This window comes from Leptonychotes weddellii, chromosome 1, assembly GCF_054177405.1.
Source record: "Leptonychotes weddellii isolate Sample4059 chromosome 1, ASM5417740v2, whole genome shotgun sequence".
NCBI classification, from domain to species: Eukaryota; Metazoa; Chordata; class Mammalia; order Carnivora; family Phocidae; genus Leptonychotes; species Leptonychotes weddellii.
In genome coordinates, this window is record NC_138369.1 from 3,451,307 (window position 1) to 3,471,229 (window position 19,923).

General features: G+C 54.6%; 3 protein-coding genes across 3 annotated transcripts in view; 2 read left to right on the plus strand and 1 right to left on the minus strand.

The window, feature by feature from the left end:
• SAFB (scaffold attachment factor B) overlaps positions 1-14,777 on the plus strand; it is a 37,662-nt gene extending 22,885 nt beyond the window's left edge. The window contains exons 9-23 of the mRNA XM_081805256.1: positions 3-138; positions 562-611; positions 1,440-1,534; positions 3,229-3,378; positions 3,456-3,538; positions 3,887-4,026; positions 4,202-4,290; positions 6,368-6,474; positions 8,330-8,620; positions 9,730-9,867; positions 10,292-10,334; positions 13,354-13,472; positions 13,794-13,894; positions 14,253-14,319; positions 14,453-14,777. Of these exons, the coding sequence (XP_081661382.1) occupies positions 3-138; positions 562-611; positions 1,440-1,534; positions 3,229-3,378; positions 3,456-3,538; positions 3,887-4,026; positions 4,202-4,290; positions 6,368-6,474; positions 8,330-8,620; positions 9,730-9,867; positions 10,292-10,334; positions 13,354-13,472; positions 13,794-13,894; positions 14,253-14,319; positions 14,453-14,582 (1,739 nt within the window). The 3' untranslated portion in view covers positions 14,583-14,777. The remainder of the gene's footprint in view (positions 1-2; positions 139-561; positions 612-1,439; positions 1,535-3,228; positions 3,379-3,455; positions 3,539-3,886; positions 4,027-4,201; positions 4,291-6,367; positions 6,475-8,329; positions 8,621-9,729; positions 9,868-10,291; positions 10,335-13,353; positions 13,473-13,793; positions 13,895-14,252; positions 14,320-14,452) is intronic.
• RPL36 (ribosomal protein L36) overlaps positions 1-19,923 on the plus strand; it is a 168,492-nt gene that overhangs the window by 140,946 nt on the left and 7,623 nt on the right. The gene's annotated exons all lie outside the window — the stretch shown is intronic.
• Positions 17,729-19,707, minus strand: MICOS13 (mitochondrial contact site and cristae organizing system subunit 13). The gene is made up of 4 exons (XM_006750057.3): positions 19,473-19,707; positions 18,605-18,782; positions 18,350-18,401; positions 17,729-17,968 (listed from the first exon to the last, which is right to left on the minus strand). Exons 1-4 carry the CDS (start codon positions 19,499-19,501, stop codon positions 17,871-17,873), a joined length of 357 nt encoding a protein of 118 aa, XP_006750120.1. The 5' UTR covers positions 19,502-19,707; the 3' UTR covers positions 17,729-17,870.

Consider the following 19,923-nt stretch of genomic DNA (forward strand, 5'->3'; position numbering starts at 1 on the left):
AGCGCCCCCGGAAGCCTCAAGCCCAGGCCCCAGAGATAGCAAAGAAGACGTGAAGAAGTTTGCTTTTGAAGCTTGTAATGAAGTCCCTCCGGCTCCTAAAGAGTCCTCAGCCAGTGAGGGCGCTGATCAGAAAATGAGGTTTGTTTTTTCTCAGTTTTAGACCAGACGCTATCTCCTTTTCATTGGTCATTTAATGACACACATAAGCTGTTTTTTCTGCAATTGGCCAGCCAGACTGATGCAATTGTAGTTTACTTCTAAGCAATGTTTTATTTCTCTTTGTTTATTTTAAACTGATTACATAATCTTTTTTCTTTTCTCAACCTATCATGGTTGTTTTCTTTAAATCTTCCTAATTATCTTTAGCCCAGCAGAATTAATTAACTCCTGTGGGTCTGAAATCTTACGGTTAGGTCAGATTTCCAATACAAGTTTGTCGGGGTATCATTTTTTCAGAACTAAATTTCGGGTAGGTATGCAACCTCAGCACGTGTTTTATAATTTTGAGTTTGTTTCGTCTCTGCTTTTTCCTTCTGGAGTGACATTATCTTTTGTCTCTAGTTCTGTCGAAGATGACTCGGATACAAAAAGGCTTTCCAAAGAGGAAAAGGGTAGGTCACTGGGGCGACACTGATCTCTTGGAGCATGTTTGGCCTTGGCAGCAGTGGGGTTTCTGGTTCTAGTTCATTGCGTACTGCGTTTCTTAACCAGATTTGCCTCAGCCTTTCATGAAGCCTTTCTCCACTCCTCTGCTATTTACTCTGCAGGTTCTGGGTTATAGGGAGCAAGCCAGGTCCTCAGAGTTAAGGTATCGATCTGAAGCAGACGCCTGCTTTGGCTAGAGCACTTTGACACTTTGAGCTCATTAATCCTGACTGACCCTCCGATTTGCTGATTCCTTAGCCTCAGTGACACTTGTAAATGGAAAAATTTTTTCTGATTTCAGATATCTTGGGGTTACCTGGTACTTCAGATATATCAACACCGTATCTGTTATTAAAATCGCTAATGGAGAAGACATTTTGTCAGTTCAGATTCCTTCTTAGCAGCCTAGAATACAAATAAGGGATAGGTGGGAAGGTATTTGCGACAAGAAAGAGAAGGCTCTGAATTGGGTTCATCCTGGTAGCAGCTGTTTTATGTTCAGAAGCCACCCCACTGGGCTGCCTAATGCCATTTGGTGACTTTCTGAGGGAGCAAACTTCCCATGGTCCTAATAGCCCCTGACTCACTATATCGTAAGTGGTATTGCTCGCAGCCCTGGGGAGCCTAGTGTGCCATTTGCAAGGGTTTTGCGAGGACGGGGGCAGGCCCTCCTGCCTAAGCTGGCTTGGGTTGTGCTGGCAACTGGAGAGCGTCTGGTTTGGAATGACTTCCGTCTTTAAGATTCAGGATCCTGTGAGTATGGTGTTTCTGACCAGGCTTTTCTTTTGAAATAGGTCGTAGCAGTTGTGGTAGAAATTTCTGGGTTAGTGGACTTTCTTCTACCACCAGAGCTACAGATTTGAAGAATCTTTTCAGCAAATACGGGAAGGTAAGACCAGGGGTTTTCTGGAGAAGAAAATGTTTTGAAGCCAGTGTAGTATGGCCTTTACATGCAGATGATTGTCGCCTCTTGGTGACTGCTCTGAACAACACCTTGCCATTCTTTAAGCTCACATTTGCTTATGGCTTGTGAAGGATCTGTCTGTCCGCGGTTAGAGGTGAGAGAGGTGGAAGCTCCCAGAGCCCACATCAACTTAGTATTTTTTCTTCCTTTTCCCCGGCCCAAAAGCCACCACTTGAATTTTAGAGGATTTCCTGAATCCATTTCTAATGGTTTTGAGCCTTAAACTCCAGCTCAGGGAGGGTTTTGGGGGTCGTAGAAGAGGGCAGGGTGGGGAGAGTGCAGAACTCGAGTGAGGCTATGGAGAGGGGTTGTGAGCAGGGCCCGTGGAGTCAGATTGGTCTGGGTAGCTAGAGGCCATAGCTCTGCTGCTCGTTTGCGTGGCCGGGAGCATGTCACTTCCCCCATGAACCTCGTTTCTACACTTGGGGGCCCTGAAAGTTGCTGCCTCCCTGAGATGGTGTGTGTAGCTGTAGCAGAGCTGTTGGTGCCTCCGCCCCACGACTCTCAGCTCACCTGCTCTCACCCACAGCTGGGGCAGCTCTGGCCACTTGTCCTCTGCAGCACTTGCCTGTCCTCCCTCCCGGCTCAGCCCCTGAACTGTGGCAGTGATGGATAGATGCACCCGCCTCCCCCCGCCCCCAAAGCCTGCTGCAGTTCCCTGTGTGTTTCCGAGCACCTGTGTTGGGTCTCTTCCCTACTCTTCTCCACCATCCCGGGCTCCTTGTCTCAGAGGTAGCTTTTGGGGCAAGCCAAAGGCTCGGACCTTTGTAGTAAGGGTTCGACCAGTCACAACAGAGAAAACCAATAGTATTTACCTTGGTTATCGATGTCCGAGAACTAATGAGTGAAATTAAATATGACGTGGTTGTAGAAAGAACTAGCGATTCCCTGAGGCTCAGTAATACAAGGTCGGCCCCTTTGATGATTCCACTGTGGCCCTCAGAGCAGACGGGTGCTCTCAGCAGGGACATGTCACCTTGGAGCCTCCAGTGTCTTGGGTGCATTGCAAGCTTCAGGTGTTTGAGTCGGGGAGCCAGCCCATTTGGAAACTCCCTTGGGTCTGAGTCTCTGTGTGGCGTAATGAGGATGAATGCTGGCTTATGGGGGACCTCCCCTGAGCCCGGGTGCCTAACTTCAGCTTGCGAGGTCACCTGGAAAATTAAGTAGTATGTAAAGATGTGCCTGTAGCACCAGAAACCTCTCATTGAATTTTGTTACTGCTCCGAGTAATTGTCGTCTCTCAGGCTCCATCTGCAGATACGTCTTCTTGCTTTACTGCCCACATGGCTAACGGAATGCCGGCAGCGGCCTGCTTTGTATTTCACTTCCTCGATGCTTCTCTGTACTGCCGTCCTGGTCCCCAGGAGGAGCAGCTGGAAGTGGGGCAGAGCCTCAGAGGAGTCGCAGTGAGGCAGTAGCATTATCCTCCTTAGTTGTCAGGTGCTACTTGTCGGACACCGGGTAACAGGGCCTCCCCCACAGTCCTCACCCCAGGGAGGGCGCCAGGACTCATGGATCCGAGGAAAGCAGCGTGAACTGTGATGCCCTGCTCATTTCATCTGGGGTTGGGGCAGTAGTGGGGCTCCTGTCTGAGCCATATTTGTGTGCTTTCCTTTGAGGTGGTGGGTGCCAAGGTGGTGACAAATGCCCGGAGTCCTGGAGCTCGCTGCTATGGCTTTGTTACAATGTCCACAGCAGAAGAGGCCACAAAATGCATTAACCACCTGCACAAAACAGAGCTCCATGGGAAGATGATCTCAGTGGAAAAAGTAAGTGGCTGTTTTCTTCCAGGGATGTGACCCTTTTAGGAAATAAGGTAATACCTGCATTTCATTCTCTTTTTCAGGCGAAAAATGAGCCTACTGGGAAGAAAACCTCTGAAAAGAGAGAGGGTGAGGGGAAAAAGGAGAAGTCCAGCACCAGTGACAGGTACTGCTCTTCTGTGAGGGAGCTGTGGCCAAGATGGTCCTTTTCTGTAGTTCCCGTTCTGCATGTTTTCCATACAGCTGGGGGAGACTGCAAGGCCCCTCAATCCCTTCATTTCTTTACATTTGGTGGGAGGGTTTCACCTCCAGTAGCTGAGATTCGTTCCTGCAGTCTCACTCTTCCGGGGGTGGTTGGGGAGAGCAGGTGGGACTCGCTGTTGTTCATCGTCCTGTCCATGCCAACCCAGGCAGCCTCCTGGTCCCGTGGTGCTCAGGGCAAGAGTCAGGTCGTGGCTGCTTTCTCTAAATAGGGGATCTAACATGCTTGTGTGTCCTGGGACGTTATTTCTAGGTCTGCGAACCTTAAGAGGGAAGATAAAGCTGATAGAAAAGAGGACGTTAAGAAAGGTGAAGACGGAAGCGGAGAAAAGAGTAAAGATCAAGACGATCAGAAAGCTGGCCCCTCAGAGCGATCTCGAACTACAAAGTCAGGTACTGTCACCGGAGATGCCTCTTTGCGTTTGTTCTTCTCCTGGTTGGTGGGCTTCATGGTTTACTGGAGTCAGTCAGCAACACAAGTTAGATTTCTTTTCCATAGAGTTGGGTACTGTTTTCTAATTTGGGCGTTTCCTGTTTCTTCTGTTACACAACTCCTTTCTTCCTGTAGGAAGTCGAGGAACAGAGCGGACTGTGGTGATGGATAAATCTAAAGGTGTGCCTGTTATTAGTGTCAAAACGTCAGGATCCAAAGAGAGAGTGAGTATTAATTTTTTTTTTTTAAGATTTTATTTATTTATTTGAGAGAGCGAGAATGAGAGAGAGAGAGAGAGAGCACATGAGAGGGGGAAGGTCAGAGGGAGAAGCAGACTCCCTGCTGAGCAGGGAGCCCGATGCGGGACTCGATCCCGGGACTCCAGGATCATGACCTGAGCTGAAGGCAGTCGCTTAACCGACTGAGCCACCCAGGCACCCGAGTATTAATTTTTTAATTAGGGTATACTGTTTTTCTCGTTTCACGTTTCTTTCATTTACATTTCTATATAGTTTAGGGAATTCTTGAGCTTAATTTAAGAAAGATGGTATATCTTTTCAAACCGTAGACGTCTTGACATTCTAAAAAATAGTTTTAAAAGCTTTCATTAATAATTCTGATGAGGAAATTTTTTTTTTAAGATTTTATTTATTTATTTGACAGAAAGATAACGAGAACAGGAACACACGCGGGGGGAGAGGGAGAAGCAGGCTTCCCGCTGAGCAGGGAGCCTGATGGGGGCCCGATCCCAGGACCCTGGGATCATGACCTAAGCCTAAGGCAGATGCCTAATCATCTGAGCCACCCAGGCGCCCCTGTTTTTTGTTTTTTTTTAATTTCCTAAAGCTGATTTTAAAATTCAGATGTGGTGGAGAAGGTTCCATAATAGCTCAAGGGTTAGAGCAGTGGTCTTAAAAATTCAAATATGGGACTGGTTGGCTTTTTTTTCTGAATCAGCCTGTGTATGGCTATTTTATTGCCTCCCCTGAAAGTTTCAGTAGCTCTCCATTGTGCATTCCTAAACTCTTGTGCAACCCAGCCAGCCTTTCCTGCCTTTCTAAATCCGGTCTCCACTTTGGCTCAGTCCCACGCTCTTGCTCCTTGTGGATGCTCCAGAGAACACAGAAGTCACAGAGGACCCATCTTAGGTTCTTACCACTTCACTCTGCCTGCTATTAGGGTCTTGGGCAGCTGTTGATATCCATAAGTGCAATTTTTGACAGTCTTGCAACTTGGGTAGATATGGGTCCAGGGTCCCCAAGGCCACCCACATTCAGTGATTCACTCTAAGGACCACTGGGCTTAGCCTGTGGTGGGCACTCCCAGCTCAGATTGGCTCCAGTGGTACCGTAAGGACCACAGCCAGATCGTGGGGAAAAGACACAGGCAGCATGTGCAGGAGACCCGTGCGGGCTCCCTTGTGCTCTCTCCTGCCTGTGAACTCACGCAGCCCTGAAAGTGTACCAGCACGTGGGCACTGTTCCTGCCCAGGGAAGCCCATCAGCCTGTTAGAGCCTCAGCACCCCAGGGTTTTATCAGGGACTGGTTACATAGGCGTTCTGCCAGATACAAACTTCCTGACTTCCACAAGGAAAGCAGGTGGTCAGCACAAAACACATTTGCGTGGTCTAGGCACTAGGTTCCCAGGCTCCAGCCTAAGGCCTGCCATGTTACCCTGTGCTGCAAGGTGACAAACCATTGAAGCTCCTGCAAGCTTCCATTATGGAAAGTTTCAGTCTGCTTGTGTTTGTGCAAATGATCTCTGTTAATGTTATAATATATGTGATCTCTTTTACATTTATTTTACATAAAATGATTGGAAAATGGCCACAATTGAAGTACGAGCTCCAGGGCTAAGGATGGGAAGGTCTCATAAAAATAATGTGACCACACAAATCAGGAATCCTCCGATATACCAGAAGTAGCCATGGTTGGGCACTCACTGCCTGTTTAATTAGGAAGGGAAAGAACAGGAAGAGTAAGGAATCTATTTTGGATGCAGAAGACAAAGTATTAAAAAATTGGTTATGATCATTGAAAAGTTAAAAAGTTTAGTGGGGGAAGTGCTTCCATTTTGACCCTATTGAAAGTACTCAGTGGATAGTTTAGCATGGTGATGAGGCTTTTTTAATTATAAGGAAAACATGACATTTCTTAGGAAGGGAACACCTTGTTACCTGGTTGTTCCATTAAACATTAGTGTTCATTTCCCACCTTCGTATTGGATGTTTGGACCTGGACCCACCTGATTCTTCTGTTGTCATTTCTGCTTTAACTTCTGGATGTTTCTTGGTGAACCAGGTTTCTAAGAGCCAGGATCGGAAATCGGCTAGCAGAGAGAAGCGGTCCGTTGTGTCCTTTGATAAAGTCAAAGAGCCTCGGAAGTCGAGAGACTCTGAGTCCCGTAGGTGAGTCTGTGTCCAGGAGTGTTACTGGTTTGCTTGTATCTCTGGACTGGTTATAATCGTGTCCTAGGGGGATAGTTTCAAAGTCCCCTGTCTGGAATATTGCTTTAAACCTCTTGGCTCCTTTGGCTTTCGTCCTGTGGTTTTTTCCCAATGATCTTCTCATGCAGATAGGCCCGTCTCTTTTTGAAGATCATGGAAGGGAACGGCAGGGAGTTGGAATGCCTTCTTGGTGCAGTAGTGCTCGTTAACAAACATACCAAATGTGCTCCAGAAGCTGTGGAAAGGGAAAACGAGGAACAGTGGAACATATGCAGGGAGAGAGTCATGACAGTTAATTTTTCCTATCAAGAAACAATTCTTTTTTAAAGATTTATTTATTTTAGGGGGTGGGTGGGGAGCAGAGGGAATATCAAACAGACTCCCCGCTGAGTGCAGAGCCCGGCATGGGGCTCGATCTCGTGACCCAGAGATCATGACCTGAGCTGAAACCAAGACTCGGACGCTCCACTGACTGAGCCCCCCAGGCGCCCCTCAACTTAGGAATTTAAAAAAAATCATTAGTAATATTGGCAGAGTGAGAATGAGTAGAGGGGGTAAGCTTCCTGCTTCCAAGGGCAAGGCAGAAGGCACTTTTGTTGAAGTAACTGGCAAATAGAGCCACGGACCTGACCCATGTGCATGTGGGACTGTAATATGTCAAAAGGGACATTTCTCACTAGTGACAAAAGGGTGGACTCCCCCAAATAGCTTCAGGTCACTTGGCTGTTCTTTAGACAGCACTTTGGGTCTCTAGCTCACGTCAGTGATAAAACAGTCACCATAAACTGGTGACTGAATGTAAACATGAAGTCTGCATTTGTATAAAGTTAGAAGTAAGTATATTCAGGAGTTTAGGGTTGGAAGGAGAAGTCAACTAAATAAGAATGTAACTTCTGGTCATTTCGTGAAAGACACGTGAGAGATGGGAATAAACGTGATTTGAAATCACTGTAACAAGGCAAAAGTAACCTGACGGGAAAAGCGGACAGAAGAGAGTTGCCCGAAGGGACAGGTCAGACGCCGCCAGCCATGCAGCGTGGCTCAGCCTCATTGGGCATTGGGGTGCACGTGAGAAGAGTAGCTATTCTGGTCCAGACCACGGGCACAGTGAGGCCGGAGTATGCATTTCTGCGGGTACAGACATGTATCTGGAAGTGCGTGGCCAGGGCTCGGGGGAGACAACCTGGCAGCCGTGTCCCCCGGCTGCTCGCCGTCACCCGCACGGGGCGCCGGGAGGAAACGCGCTGGGGTGCGGTTGCTATCGCTGGGGACAGAGTAGCAGCCGGGGGTCCCGCACAGCCTTGCCGGCCCCTCTCGCTGCCGCCGCAGGCCCCCGCTGGTCGGTCAGCTCGTCTGAACTTCTACAGCCGCGTCCAAAGGTTCGTCCCGTTCCCTGGTAACTCATTGAAGCTCACGGGTTAGGGAGCAGAGGTTTTCATTGAGACTTAGTTCGCTATGAAAAGGATGTTCTGTTGCTTAGTTTTAATCGGCTATTTCATGGAATGAGATGTTGAGCTCCAGAAAAAATTTCAGGGAGTGAGGCTGAGCTCCTATTCTAGCTGCCCCTCTACGTGCACACGCCTCTTTGCCCCGATGACCCGCCTGGCAGGAACGTGGCTGGGGCGGGGCCCGCGCTGGCATTCCAGGCCCGCTGCCCCCCTTGCCCTCTCGTCATTGGGCCTGCGAGAGCTGGAGTCCCGTAGGGGGAGGCACAGCCCCGAGTTCGCGTTTCTGCCGAGCCCCAGGGCAGGCCCGTGTTCCCGGCTCGGGAGCCGCTGGGTGGCCCGCGGCCCCTCCAGCTGCTGCTCTCCCGCAGGGTGCGTGAGCGCAGTGAGTGGGAGCAGCGCATGCAGGCGCAGTGGGAGCGGGAGGAGCGTGAGCGACTGGAGATTGCCCGCGAGCGGCTGGCCTTCCACCGGCACCGGCTGGAGCGCGAGCGCATGGAGCGCGAGCGGCTGGAGCGCGAGCGCATGCACGTGGAGCACGAGCGGCGGCGGGAGCAGGAGCGCATCCACCGCGAGCGCGAGGAGCTGCGGCGCCAGCAGGAGCTGCGCTACGAGCAGGAGCGGCGGCCTGCGGTGCGGAGGCCCTACGACGTGGATGGCCGGTAAGTGGAGCTAAGTGGAGTGGCTCTCAGCCCACCCTAGCGGTGGCCTGGCCTGTTTAGAACGAGGGTATGGACCCCAGGAGCGTGTTAATGGGAGAGTTTTGTTTGAAAGGCAGCACAGGTGCATGCTGCAGCCCAATTTGATGTCCTTTACGTCGTCGGGAACGTGAGACATGGTTACAGGTCGGTGGAGAAATAGTTGCGCAAAGCAGTGCCTAGTAAAGCCTCACGTTCAGGTCCTAGCGCAAACTGCCGAGGAAGGAGTGCGGACTCCCAGAGCCTCACGTGACACCCGAGTGCTAAGCGGGTGGCCAGAGACCAAGAAACCCCTCCTTCGGGCCCCCTTTCTAGGCTTTGTCATCACTGTAGGGACCTGGTTTATTCAAAGAACAATTTTTTATTTCCCAGACATACTGATGTAACGTGTGAATACTAAAATGTTAGCCCCAGTGAAAAACAGGCCTGATTTCAAACCTGCTGTTGGGAGTCGGGGGTGGTAGTCCCAGCATTGATCTGATCAAAGCTTTTCCACCTCCATCCCCACTTGGGAAAACAACACAGTTTGTATTCATCTTTTCTCAACTGCGTTGGTTAGAGAGGTCCCCATGTAATATTCAGCAGGACTGCTTTTGAGGGCCTTCAAGTTATTTTAGGACTTCTGGCCTTTGTGCAAAATACTGATGCTGGGAGTTCATTACGGTCCTAAGTGTTTTGAAACCGTATGTTTCGAGTGCTTCTCAAAGCCCTCGCACTGGTGTCTGCTGGGTCAGGTCCACGTTGGAGGAGAGACCATGTGCTAGGGAGAGCTCGAGGTCCCCGCTCACGCTTGCTGTCCTCATAGATCGAGGCGGTGTGCTACTCCCAGAGGTGACCTGCAGAGGTGTGCCCACCTGCCCTCCTGTCAGGGAAACCAAGGTTCTGTGTAGGGGAAGCGGGGCACGTTAGACGAAATAGAACGGAGGCTTCCAGTCGGATTCCACATCACCCTGCCAGCTCCTCTCAGCTTGTGAAGTAATAGGAGCCAAGGACCAGTTGAGGGTCTGGTTCACCTACTTCCCCAAAGGTCATGAAGGTGGAGGAGAAATTGCACTTACTCCTTCCCCTTCCAGGAGAGACGACGCCTATTGGCCAGAAGCAAAGCGGGCCGCCCTGGATGAGCGCTACCACTCTGACTTCAACCGCCAGGACCGCTTCCACGACTTTGACCACAGGGACCGGGGCCGCTACCCTGACCACTCCGTCGACAGGTCAGCCAGGCCCCCCTGGCCCTGCCGGCCCCCTTGCTGTCTACTCTCCTCTTTTTTTTTTTAAAGATTTTTATTTATTTATTAGAGACCGTGAGAGAGGTAACACAAGCAGGGGGGAGTGGGAGAGGGAGAAGCAGGCTTCCTGCTGAGCAGGGATCCTAATGCGGGGCTTGATCCCAGGACCCTGGGATCCATGACCTGAGCCGAAGGCAGACACTTAACGACTGAGCCACCCAGGCGCCCCTCCTCTCCTCTTTTTCTGAATGCTGAAGAACTAGGGTTGGCCCTTCTAGGCTTTGCGGGCCCACTCGAACCATTAGAGCATGAATTACCTGGCTTCCATTTGGGAAATGTTTTGTTTGTGGGGGGCCTAACCGACCTATTTTTCTTTCCCTAACATTTTTATGTAAATTGCCTTTTTCAGGAGAGAAGGTTCAAGATCTATGATGGGAGAAAGAGAAGGACAGGTGAGTCAGATACTCCAGTTGTATCCTGTTTTTGCCGTGGGATCAATTCTCCCTCCTTCGGCATGTTTTCTCCCTCCTCAACTGAGGAGGAGGAGTCGTTTATCCTGGAGCCTCTTTAGGCCTTGACCCTGAAGTTCTGTCCGCCTGTAAATAAGAGTAGTAATGCCCTGTACTAACGGCTAAAGAGCCTTGGGCGCGTCAGACGGGCTCTGCTGGATGGTCGTGCGCTGCACAGCTGAGCACGTGCAAGTCCAGGGCCGCGGAGGTCGAGCAGTGCTGGCTGACTTGGGTCCCCCTGCCCATGGAGCCTTGGAAAGCAGCTTAGTCTTGGCCACACCTGCGCTCTGCAGATTGATGGCATCAGAAGATAGGCTTGATAGGCTCCTTTTTCCTGTCTTAGATTTAGCTTGAGAACTTCCCCAGAGAGCATTGACTTTCGTGGGTTTACTTGGAAGATCAGGGGGACTGAGGGAAGGGTGTGGTCAGGGCAGCCTTGGGCAGAATTGCCGCCCCGGGAGTTTCCTTTCCCTGCCTCTAGCACAGACCACTCCATCCGGCTTTCTCCTCCCTCTTCCTGAGGGCACGGCTGGGGGTGGCTGCCTTCCTTGGCCAGCTGGAGGGGGTTCTTCTGCCACCTCCGGAGGAATCCTCACATGATTCCTTTTTCTCTACTCCTGGAGGTAAACCTGAGATGCAGCTGAATGTACACTTGGTCTTCTGTTTCTCTTTGGTAAAGTTGAGTGCGGTGGTCAAATGTCTCAGGCTCCAGAACCAGAACCAGAGTCGCATCCTGGTGCCAGCACTTGTCTCCAGCTGGAAATCGAGGGTGCTTCCTCTCCTGCACAAGGGAGTGGGACCCAGTGGGCCGATAGCCATGCTAGCACAGTCCCTCACGTGGACCTCCTGGTCTCTGCGGCCTCCCTTGCCCATTGTTGTTAGTAACTAAAGCGCTGCTGAAACCAAAAGGGTGCTTTTCGTCTTGCACACTGTCCTAAATAAGACCCCAGTGCAGCCTTGGATGGCAGGTGGGGACAGGGGACACAGAAGGGGAACACTGCCACAAGCTTTCTGGTCTTGCTGAACCCTCACACGGGGTGGTCGGTTGGACAGAAGAGCGTGGCTACGTGGTGAAATACCAGGGAGAGCTGGAAGTGGGCTTCGTATGAAAAGTGTTCTCTGTCAGCTTTGTGTTTTTAGAAGGCTATTGATAAAAGATTATTCTTTTTTTTTAAGATTTTATTTATTCATTAGAGCGCGCATAAGCCAGTGGGAGGGGCAGAGGGAGAAGTAGGCTCCCCGCTGAGCAGGGAGCCCAACGTGGGGCTCGATCCCAGGACCCTGGGATCATGACCTGAGCCGAAGGCAGATGCTTAACTCACTGAGCCACCAAGGCGCCCCGATTATTCTTTTTTTTTTTTTTTTTAAAGATTTTTTTTATTTATTTATTTTGAGAGGGAGAATGAGAGACAGAGAGCATGAGAGGGAGGAGGGTCAGAGGGAGAAGCAGACTCCCTGCCGAGCAGGGAGCCCGATGCGGGACTCGATCCCGGGACTCCAGGATCGTGACCTGAGCCGAAGGCAGTCGCTTAACCAACTGAGCCACCCAGGCGCCCGCCCCGATTATTCTTTATTAATATTTTTGTTTGTCTAAAAGTAAAGGAAGCGGTTTAAATCACAAGCTGTGATTTTTTAAAAAGGTGCTGTGTTTTGAAGGTTCTTTATGGAAGTGTTACTTTGGGGTCTCATTTGCTCGGCTCTTGCTCCAAGTGGCAGCACCGACTTTCTTGGACGCTTTGGCTTTTGGTTTTGCTCCTGGAAGGAACAATGCTGTATTTTGTCCATCGTGTACAGTGGCCCCCCCACCCCCCTTCTGTTGAGGGAGATGTCTGCACACAACGAGAGGCCAGTGGAAGCAAGGAGTGGAGCACAGTGGTTAGGGCTCCCGGTGTGAGTGCGAGCCCACTCTGGCCTCAGGGACTTCCTGGTTTAATGGGTGAGATAAGCATGGCTGGGAACAGCCACAGGGCGGCCGGCGCATTCATCCAGGGGCTTCATGACCAGGATTCCTTTCTCGGTCTTCTCACTCAGAGTGTGATCCTGGCCCAAGAGAGGGCCAGGGCCGCAGGTTGGATTCATGGGACAGTGAGAGCAACGGTGGAACCAAAGCCACCTCACCAGCTCTCTGAGAGCAGGGGCAGGATTCAGGTGAAGGATGAGTGGGCATTTATTTCAAACCGCTTTTCCTAGGGGCGCCTGGGGGGCGCAGTCAGTTAAGTGTCCGACTTTCGGTTTGGGCTCAGGTGGTGATCTCAGGGTTGCGGGATGAAGCCCCGTGTCGGGCTCCACGCTTAGCGGGGAGTCTGCTTGGGCTTCTCTCTCTCTCTGCCCCCCCGGCCCCCACATGCTCGCTTGCTCTCTCAAATAAATATTTAAAACAAATAAAGCTTTTCCTAGAAGAGGAGACTTTCTCTTCCATCCTTCCTTCAGATGGCGCCCGGAACGGGGTCAGGCATTCGTGTGGCCTGTGCCAGGCAAGCCGTTTCCACAGGCGGGGCCCCAGGGCGGCTGGCGGTGGGCTGGCCAGCGGCGTCAGGCCCAGGATGAGTCGTGGTAAAGGATCCCTGGTGGCCCTTCTGTTCTGGTGGTTCTGCGGGGCCGGAGCACATGCACCCGGCATACCATTGTCTGTTCTTGGCGCAGGGCAGTTTACTAGGCCCAGCGCCCTTGTCTCCTTAGTGCCTGAGTTCTCTCCACTTGGATTAGGGTGGATCTCAGCCCTCAGTTTCTTTCTCCATTCTGTGGCCCTGTTTTTCGACTGTCCTCACTAGTGCCCAGGCAGACTTCGGGGACGTGGCTGTCGTGCAGGCTAAAGGCCTGTGTGGCACAAGACCACGTGTCGAGTGCTTAGCAGCACTTCTGAACTCTCGTCATTGTGATTATTAGCTTGTTGCCCCAGCGGCCTTGGGATCTCAGGCTCGATACCGAAGCTTTCTTTTTGTTCTGGTTCTTTAACATCCAGCATTACCCCGAACGCCACGGAGGACCAGAGCGACATGGGCGGGACTCCCGCGACGGGTGGGGCGGATACGGCTCCGACAAGAGGATGAGCGAGGGCCGGGGGCTGCCTCCTCCACCCAGGTTTGTGTCCTGCACCCCGCCGTGCTTGCGCAGGCCTCACACGTCTCTGGCAGGATTGATGTGTCCAATTGAGGACCCTCGGTCTCCGGGAAAGATGAGGGCCGGCCCCCTGACCCAGCCACTGGCCTCCGCTCGGGTCGCGTCAGAGCCCTGAGCAGCCTGGAGAGCCAGGTCCCGCTTCCCACGGACCCCCACCCCAAAAGCGATGGGGACTGGACACACAGAATGCTAAATGCACCTTCCAGAACCCACCACCCCTCCCACTGTGAAAGGCAGAGAAGAGGGCAATCCAAATCAGAGATATCTTTTTTCAAGGGGCAGACGTGACTGGGGGGACCATGGCCGAAGAATAGAGGATGACCGTGCGTGGCAGGGTGCTGCTGATGGAGGCATGATAGACAGGGACCACAAGAGGTGGCAAGGTAAGGCCTGGCTCTCGGCCGGGGTGTGTCTGTCTTTGTGGAGAAGCGTCTGGAAAGCTCAAGCAGCTTCTTGAGGCAGGAAGAGCTTTCTCTGCTCTCCCCACGACCACGGGGTCTTGCTCATCATTGACTGGACGTGGGCGGGGGGGGAACGGAGGACGTTCACTCCTCTCTGCCTCGACTTAGGACAGCAGGTGTGTGCGGTTCGTGTGCTGATGCCTTGGCCGGGATCTGCAGGTTCTGGGTTGACTGGGTGGCTCGGGAAAGGGACTGGAGTCACACGAGCCCCGTGTTGGGGTCCTCATCTCCACGCACTACGCTCGGAGGCGCTGTTTGAACTGTATTTCTTGTTTTGTAGGTGGCGAAAGAAGTATGTCTGGTCACTCTGGGCCGGGTCACATGATGAACCGGGGAGGGATGTCAGGGTAAGTGTTCATGCTTCTTGTCCTCCTCCCGGTCTCCTCTGCATGTTGGCTCACCTGGGAGGAGGTTTAAAAGTGCCGGCAGGGCCGACGCAGGGCCACGGCCTCTGTGACCCGGGATCCGTATTGGTCGTAGGCGCGGCAGCTTTGCCCCCGGTGGGGCCTCGCGGGGCCACGTGATCCCCCGCGGTGGAATGCAGGGGGGCTTTGGAGGACAGAACCGGGGGAGCCGACCCAACGACACCCGCTTCACTCGCCGCTACTAAGTGCTTGGATCCCCGTGTTCTGTCACGTGGCTACAGGAATATGTTCTGTTAGGAGTTATCTTAAACTGTGTACAATAATTTTTTTTATCTGCTGCCATATTGTAGCTCAATACAATGTGAATGTTTTTGTGTTTTTGTTTTTTTGATTTTTTTTGTTTTTTTGTAATAAATGTGTTTCTGTTCACATACCCTTTATTTAAAGCGTTCTCTCTTTTTATTTCTCCTCTTCGTGTTAATTATACTTGGTGTTGCTGAGCCACGGCTCTTCCTTCAGGGAAAGATGGAAGGGGCAGCTTTAAGGGGCTGTTAGGGTTTCCAGAAGCCCTTTGCTGACCGCGCACCCTCTTGGCCTACGTGAGCCCAGGCCCGGAGTTCATGGGATTGTGGCCATTTGGTCCCTCTTCCCTGTCCTGGGCCCTTTGATGTACCTCAGGTGGTTCTGTCCCCCACGCTCTGCCTCCATGTCCAGGACACGCCCAGCCCTTGCTGAACAGGCAGGCCGCTGTGCTTTTTTTTAATGCGGGGAAAATACACAGAACATGAAATTTCCCATTCTAACCACTTCTAAGTGTACAGCTCGGAGGCATTCGTATTTGCACGTTGCTGTGCAGCCATCCCTGACCTCCGTCTGCAGAACCTTTCATCTTCCCCAACCCAACTGTCCCCGGTGCTCACACTCCCTGCCCCCATGCCCCCCCCATCAACTCCCCACGTCTGTGGCTTTGACTCCTAGGATCTCCTAAGTGGAACTGCATCCCAGCGGGCTAAGATCTGACAGCCGTGTGCTGCCTCCCCAGGTCAGCCAGACTCTGGTCTCCTGGGGCCCGGCATCTGTGGCCGTAGTGCTGGGGAGGGAGGCCAGGCCCACCCATACAGGGGAGTCGGGGTGACGGGGAGGCCTGCTGCCTCTTGGTCTGTGGAAGCGAGCTGGTGGAGTCCAGCCCTGTCTGGGGGAAGACAGACACGTGACCCAGCCTTCAGACTCTGCGGTGGGCCAAATAAGCCCCCTCCGGAAGGGGCCTGAGGTGTCCCCACCCTAATCTCTGAAATCTACGCATGGCACCTAACGCGACAAAAGGGCCTTTGCAGCCAGGATTCAGTTAAGGACCTGGAGATGGAGAATTATCCAGGTTATCCAGGGGGGCCCAGGGTACGTGTGTCGCTTCTGTGAGATGACCCAGCCCTGCCTGCTCTGTGTTCTCAAACAGGTGTACCCTGCTCAGCCCGTTCCCTCACCCTCTCTCACCCTTAAACTGCGTGCCCCTCTGCCGGCCCTCACTGTGCGCATCTGTGCCTTCCCAAAGCCCTGCCTGCCTGCCCAGCCGCCCCCGGACCCGCCCCCAGCCATCTCTGCTTGTCCTGCGGGGGCTGCAGTCGCTCTTGTGAGCAGTGCGGCTGGGGCTGCAGGCTCGGCCGCCCGCATGGGCATCAGCACGAGCATGTTCCTTCAGTGGCTCCCTCCTGACCTATAAGGGCTGGATTCCCCTCCTGTGGGCATTGCCGGGAGTTGGCAGAGTGTGGCAGGGCGGCCCTGGCAGGTCCCCCCCCCGGCCCAGGTCGGCCTCAGTCTCTAAAATGGTGGTAGTGATGATGGCGGGGTCCCGAGGCTTCAGGGACCTTGTGGAGCACATGCCACAGCCCCAGCCCCGTGTGCCCTGAGCACAAACCCTCCTGTCTTCGAGGGCCCAGGACTGGGTCCATTGGGGTGAGGCACCTGGAAATTCTGCACCCCGGGGAGGGTTGAAGCTAACTCCCCAGGTTCCAGGCTGCGCGCAACCTTCTCCACCTGTAAACGGAGCCCACGGTCGGCCCCCTTCCCTGGGCTGCGGGAAGGGCTCGGTGGAGGGTGCCAGCCAGGGGTGGGTCACAGGGCTCAGCCCTGACCCAGGGCTGGCTTCCCCCCAGGCAGCCCCCGGGATCAGGGATGTTCCCACGCTGCCCTTGCCCTGGACCTGCTCGTCTCCTTGCCGTGGCCCAGCACATGAGCGGGCAGGTGCCACGCTGGACATGGGAGACCCAGCCAGAGACTCTTCCTGGAGAGTAGAGTGGCACACTCGGGGCTCTGCCTCCCCAAACACCCCAGGCCAGGCCACCCATCCCCCCCACACACACTCCTCCCCACAGCTCCCGTAGACACATGAGCTTCTCATCCCCGGAGAGCCTGGGCAACGTCTTGGCTTCTGGTCTCTGCTTTCCTCACCAGTAACCGCTGTCCTCTCCTAGTTCACAGGCCTCGGTGAGCTCTGTCCCCCAGACCAAGCAACATAACCCCCAGAACTCTTAGAAACGGGGATCCCGTGTCAGCTCAGGGCACCATTGGCCAGGCCTGCTCCATGCTCCTGGAGCGGCATCCTAGGCAAGTCTCGGGCTCCCAGCCAAGCCCACCTTCTACCTGCCGTCATCTGCGAAACAGGTTTCCTCCCACCGCCATCATGGTGGGATGCCCTCTGGGGTGGGAGTATTCCCAGGGCTCACCCTCCCGGCGATTCAGCCCCCAGGGGTTGGGGCGGGGGGAACATTCAGGTCACCAGGCAGCTGACCCAGTGTGGGGCGGGAAAGCCTTCCCAGGGGAGCAGGGATGCAGGGAGGGCAGAACCTCTCTGGGTACGGGAGCCCCCCACCCACTGTAATGACATGAAGCCTGTGGGCCCAGGAATCCCCAGATTGTGGGGAGAGGGTAGAATGCGGGTAGGGAGCAGGCAAGGGAGGGCCAGGACCAGACGAGACAGGTGATCAGCGAGCTGAGCCAGATGTAGGCTCAGTGTCCACAGGAACTCCTGGCCATGTGGAGAGATGAACTGATGAATTGTGCCCACTCTACCGAGTCCCAACGTCCAGAATGCCCCACCCTGGCTCAGCCCTCCACGAGCAGATATCCCTAACCTGGGCTGGCCCTCAGTACTTCCTCAACCCATTCCTGGGCCCTGAGCACAGTCAATGGAGCGCCAGGGCCAAGTGTCTGCTCCCCATCCCCATACCAGGTTGGGGGCCCAGCAGGCAGGGCCCCGGAGAGCGAAGGGGTGAACCCAGGCCTGGGGGCAAGGTCAGGCCCTGAAGAGCTGCTAGGTGCCAGAAGCCCAGGCCCCTGCGCTCTGGGCACCAGCCAGGCCACCCCAAGTCCCCGGGGCCAGCACACGGGTCGGGGAGCACTTCTTCCAAAGTCCTTTATTGGGCCGGCAAGGCCAGGAGCTGCCCTTGGAGTGGGGTCCCAGTCCCAGTCTGGAGTCTCAGGGTCTATGGTGCCCCTGCCCCTGTTCCTGACCGGGGCAGGTGGCCTCTTCTGACAGGCTACTTGGTTCGCTCCTTCAGGTACGCCCAGCCCTCCTTGGAGTACTTGCGGGCCTTGGAGGGAGCCGCCGACAGGGCCGACATCACCGTAATGATGCCTGTGGAGAGGGAGGGCCCAGCGCCTTCAGCCCCCCGCTTTAGTCCACCAACACCAGCCCCCCGGAAACCCTAGCTCTGCAAGGCTTTTAGAGGCACCCGTTCCAGGTGCATCAGTTCCACACGCGGAAACAGGCAGAGTGGGGCAGGGCCTCCTCTTGTCTAGGTCACACGATGAGCTCCAATGTGACCCATCCTCCAAGGAGGCTCCACTTTGCTCACACCTCCCTGAAATCTCCACCCCTTTTCCTCTTTTAGGTCTGTGGGAGCTGCACGGAGCAGCAAGGGGAGCAACGGAAAGGAATGACCAGGAAGCGGTGGTAGGGGGTGCTAGGCTGGGGGGTATCAGGGGCCACCCCCCAAGCACAGGGACCAGGGCCTACCTGAATTCCAGGTGTCGCGGATGTGAAAGTTAAACTTTGGAGGGGCTGGGAGCTGGGAAGAGAGGGGAGAAGGGGCAGGTGAAAAGGGAAGGGCCCGGCCAGCAGCCCCAGCCCCTTCCCGAGGCAGGGAAGAGCAGCACAAAGCCCAGGGCCGAGGATACCAGGCAGGGCTGGAGGGACCAGGGACCAAGAGCCACCCCAGAACTGACACCCTCCTCCCACCAAGCCTTAGCCTCACTCCCAGCCCCAGGGTACCTGGGGCATCTTCAGACCGGTCTGCTCACACACGTACTGGCCGAACTGGTACATGGCTGGGGGGACTACCTCCTCAGCCTTCTGAAGGACAGCCTGGCTCTTGTCGCTTGGCCCCAGCAACTCCTGGTCATACACCAGGTAGACGGCACCCCCGGCCACACTGCCCTTGATGAGGAACCTGCGGTCAGGGAAGGACAGCCGCTCAGCAGCTCCTCGGGCACTGCTGGCCGGCCGCGGGGCTCTAGGCCCACACGGGGAGAGGAGGCCGGCTCCCGGGTGCCACGGTCCTAGGAGTGACACACCTGAAGCCAGGCAGCCAGTACGGAAGAACAAGGCACGCGGGGGGCCCAGAGGCGTGCCTGGCGCCTACTGTGCACAATGCTCAATCTACACTGCGCCCCACTGAACTGGTAAACTGAGGCCCGGAGAGGAAGAGGGGTCACTGGTGATCCCGCACACAGATCAGGGAACCGTGAAGATTTAAGACCCCTGACATTATGCCTTCCAGCCCCCGGAGGCACGACCTGCGCGCCACCCTCGAAGGGTTTCCAAGTGGCCCTGGTCGCTTCCCGTGTGTCATAACGTCGCTCTGGGCACGCATGAACTTCCTGGTACAGCGCCTGCGGCATTCCCACCTTACAGAGGAGGCAGCGGGGACTCCGACACAAGCAGGCGGCAAGGGCTCGCTGGGAAGCGGGAAGGAGGCGACAGGACATCTCGGGAAGGCCCTCCCCGCCTGAACCTCAGTTTCCCCATAGGGGCGATGGGGGAACGGAATTCGGAGATCCAGTTGGAAGCAAACCAGAGGTAGTGCCCACAGGAGGGGACTTTCTCGGGGGCTCGGGGCCCGCCCGGCAGTCCGACGCACCTCATCAGCGACCACACTCGGGGCACCATGGTCGCTCGGCTCCGCGCGCAAGGACACTCCACTCGCCCGCCGCTTCCGGCGATAGCGCCGCAGAGGCCTCTGGGAAGCGTAGTCGCCCTAGTCAGTCGCAAAGGCCTGCGGGAGTCGAAGTCGCGCGACGGCTCAGAGACGCCGGGAGTGGGACCGCGCGAAAGGATTCTGAGAAGTGCAATCTCCAGAGCCCGTCCGCCGCAAAGCTGCCTGGGAAACGGAGTCAGCACCGCCCCGTGAGGCGCCGGACGCCTCGCCTAGCCGCCGAGACTCCTGGGAAATGTAGTCCGGCCTGACACGGCCCGGGTGGCGTGGGGGGGAAAAGAGGAATCACGCGTCTAGAGTGAGGCCTGAAAGTGATCCAAGAAGATGTCGGGGCCCGGGAGATCCACCCGCGCCTGCGCGGGGGACTGAGGGCCCA

What these genes read in the sequence shown, in the direction of transcription:
- MICOS13 (XM_006750057.3), bottom strand. Translation starts at nt 19,501, where the DNA reads ATGGTGCCCCGAGTGTGGTCGCTGATGAG. An exon ending in CGAGTGTGGTCGCTGATGAG is followed by an intron (nt 18,783 to 19,472) that starts GTGCGTCGGACT and finishes CCCTGACCGCAG; the next exon opens with GTTCCTCATCAAGGGCAGTG. An exon ending in CCGGTCTGAAGATGCCCCAG is followed by an intron (nt 18,402 to 18,604) that starts GTACCCTGGGGC and finishes CTCTCTTCCCAG; the next exon opens with CTCCCAGCCCCTCCAAAGTT.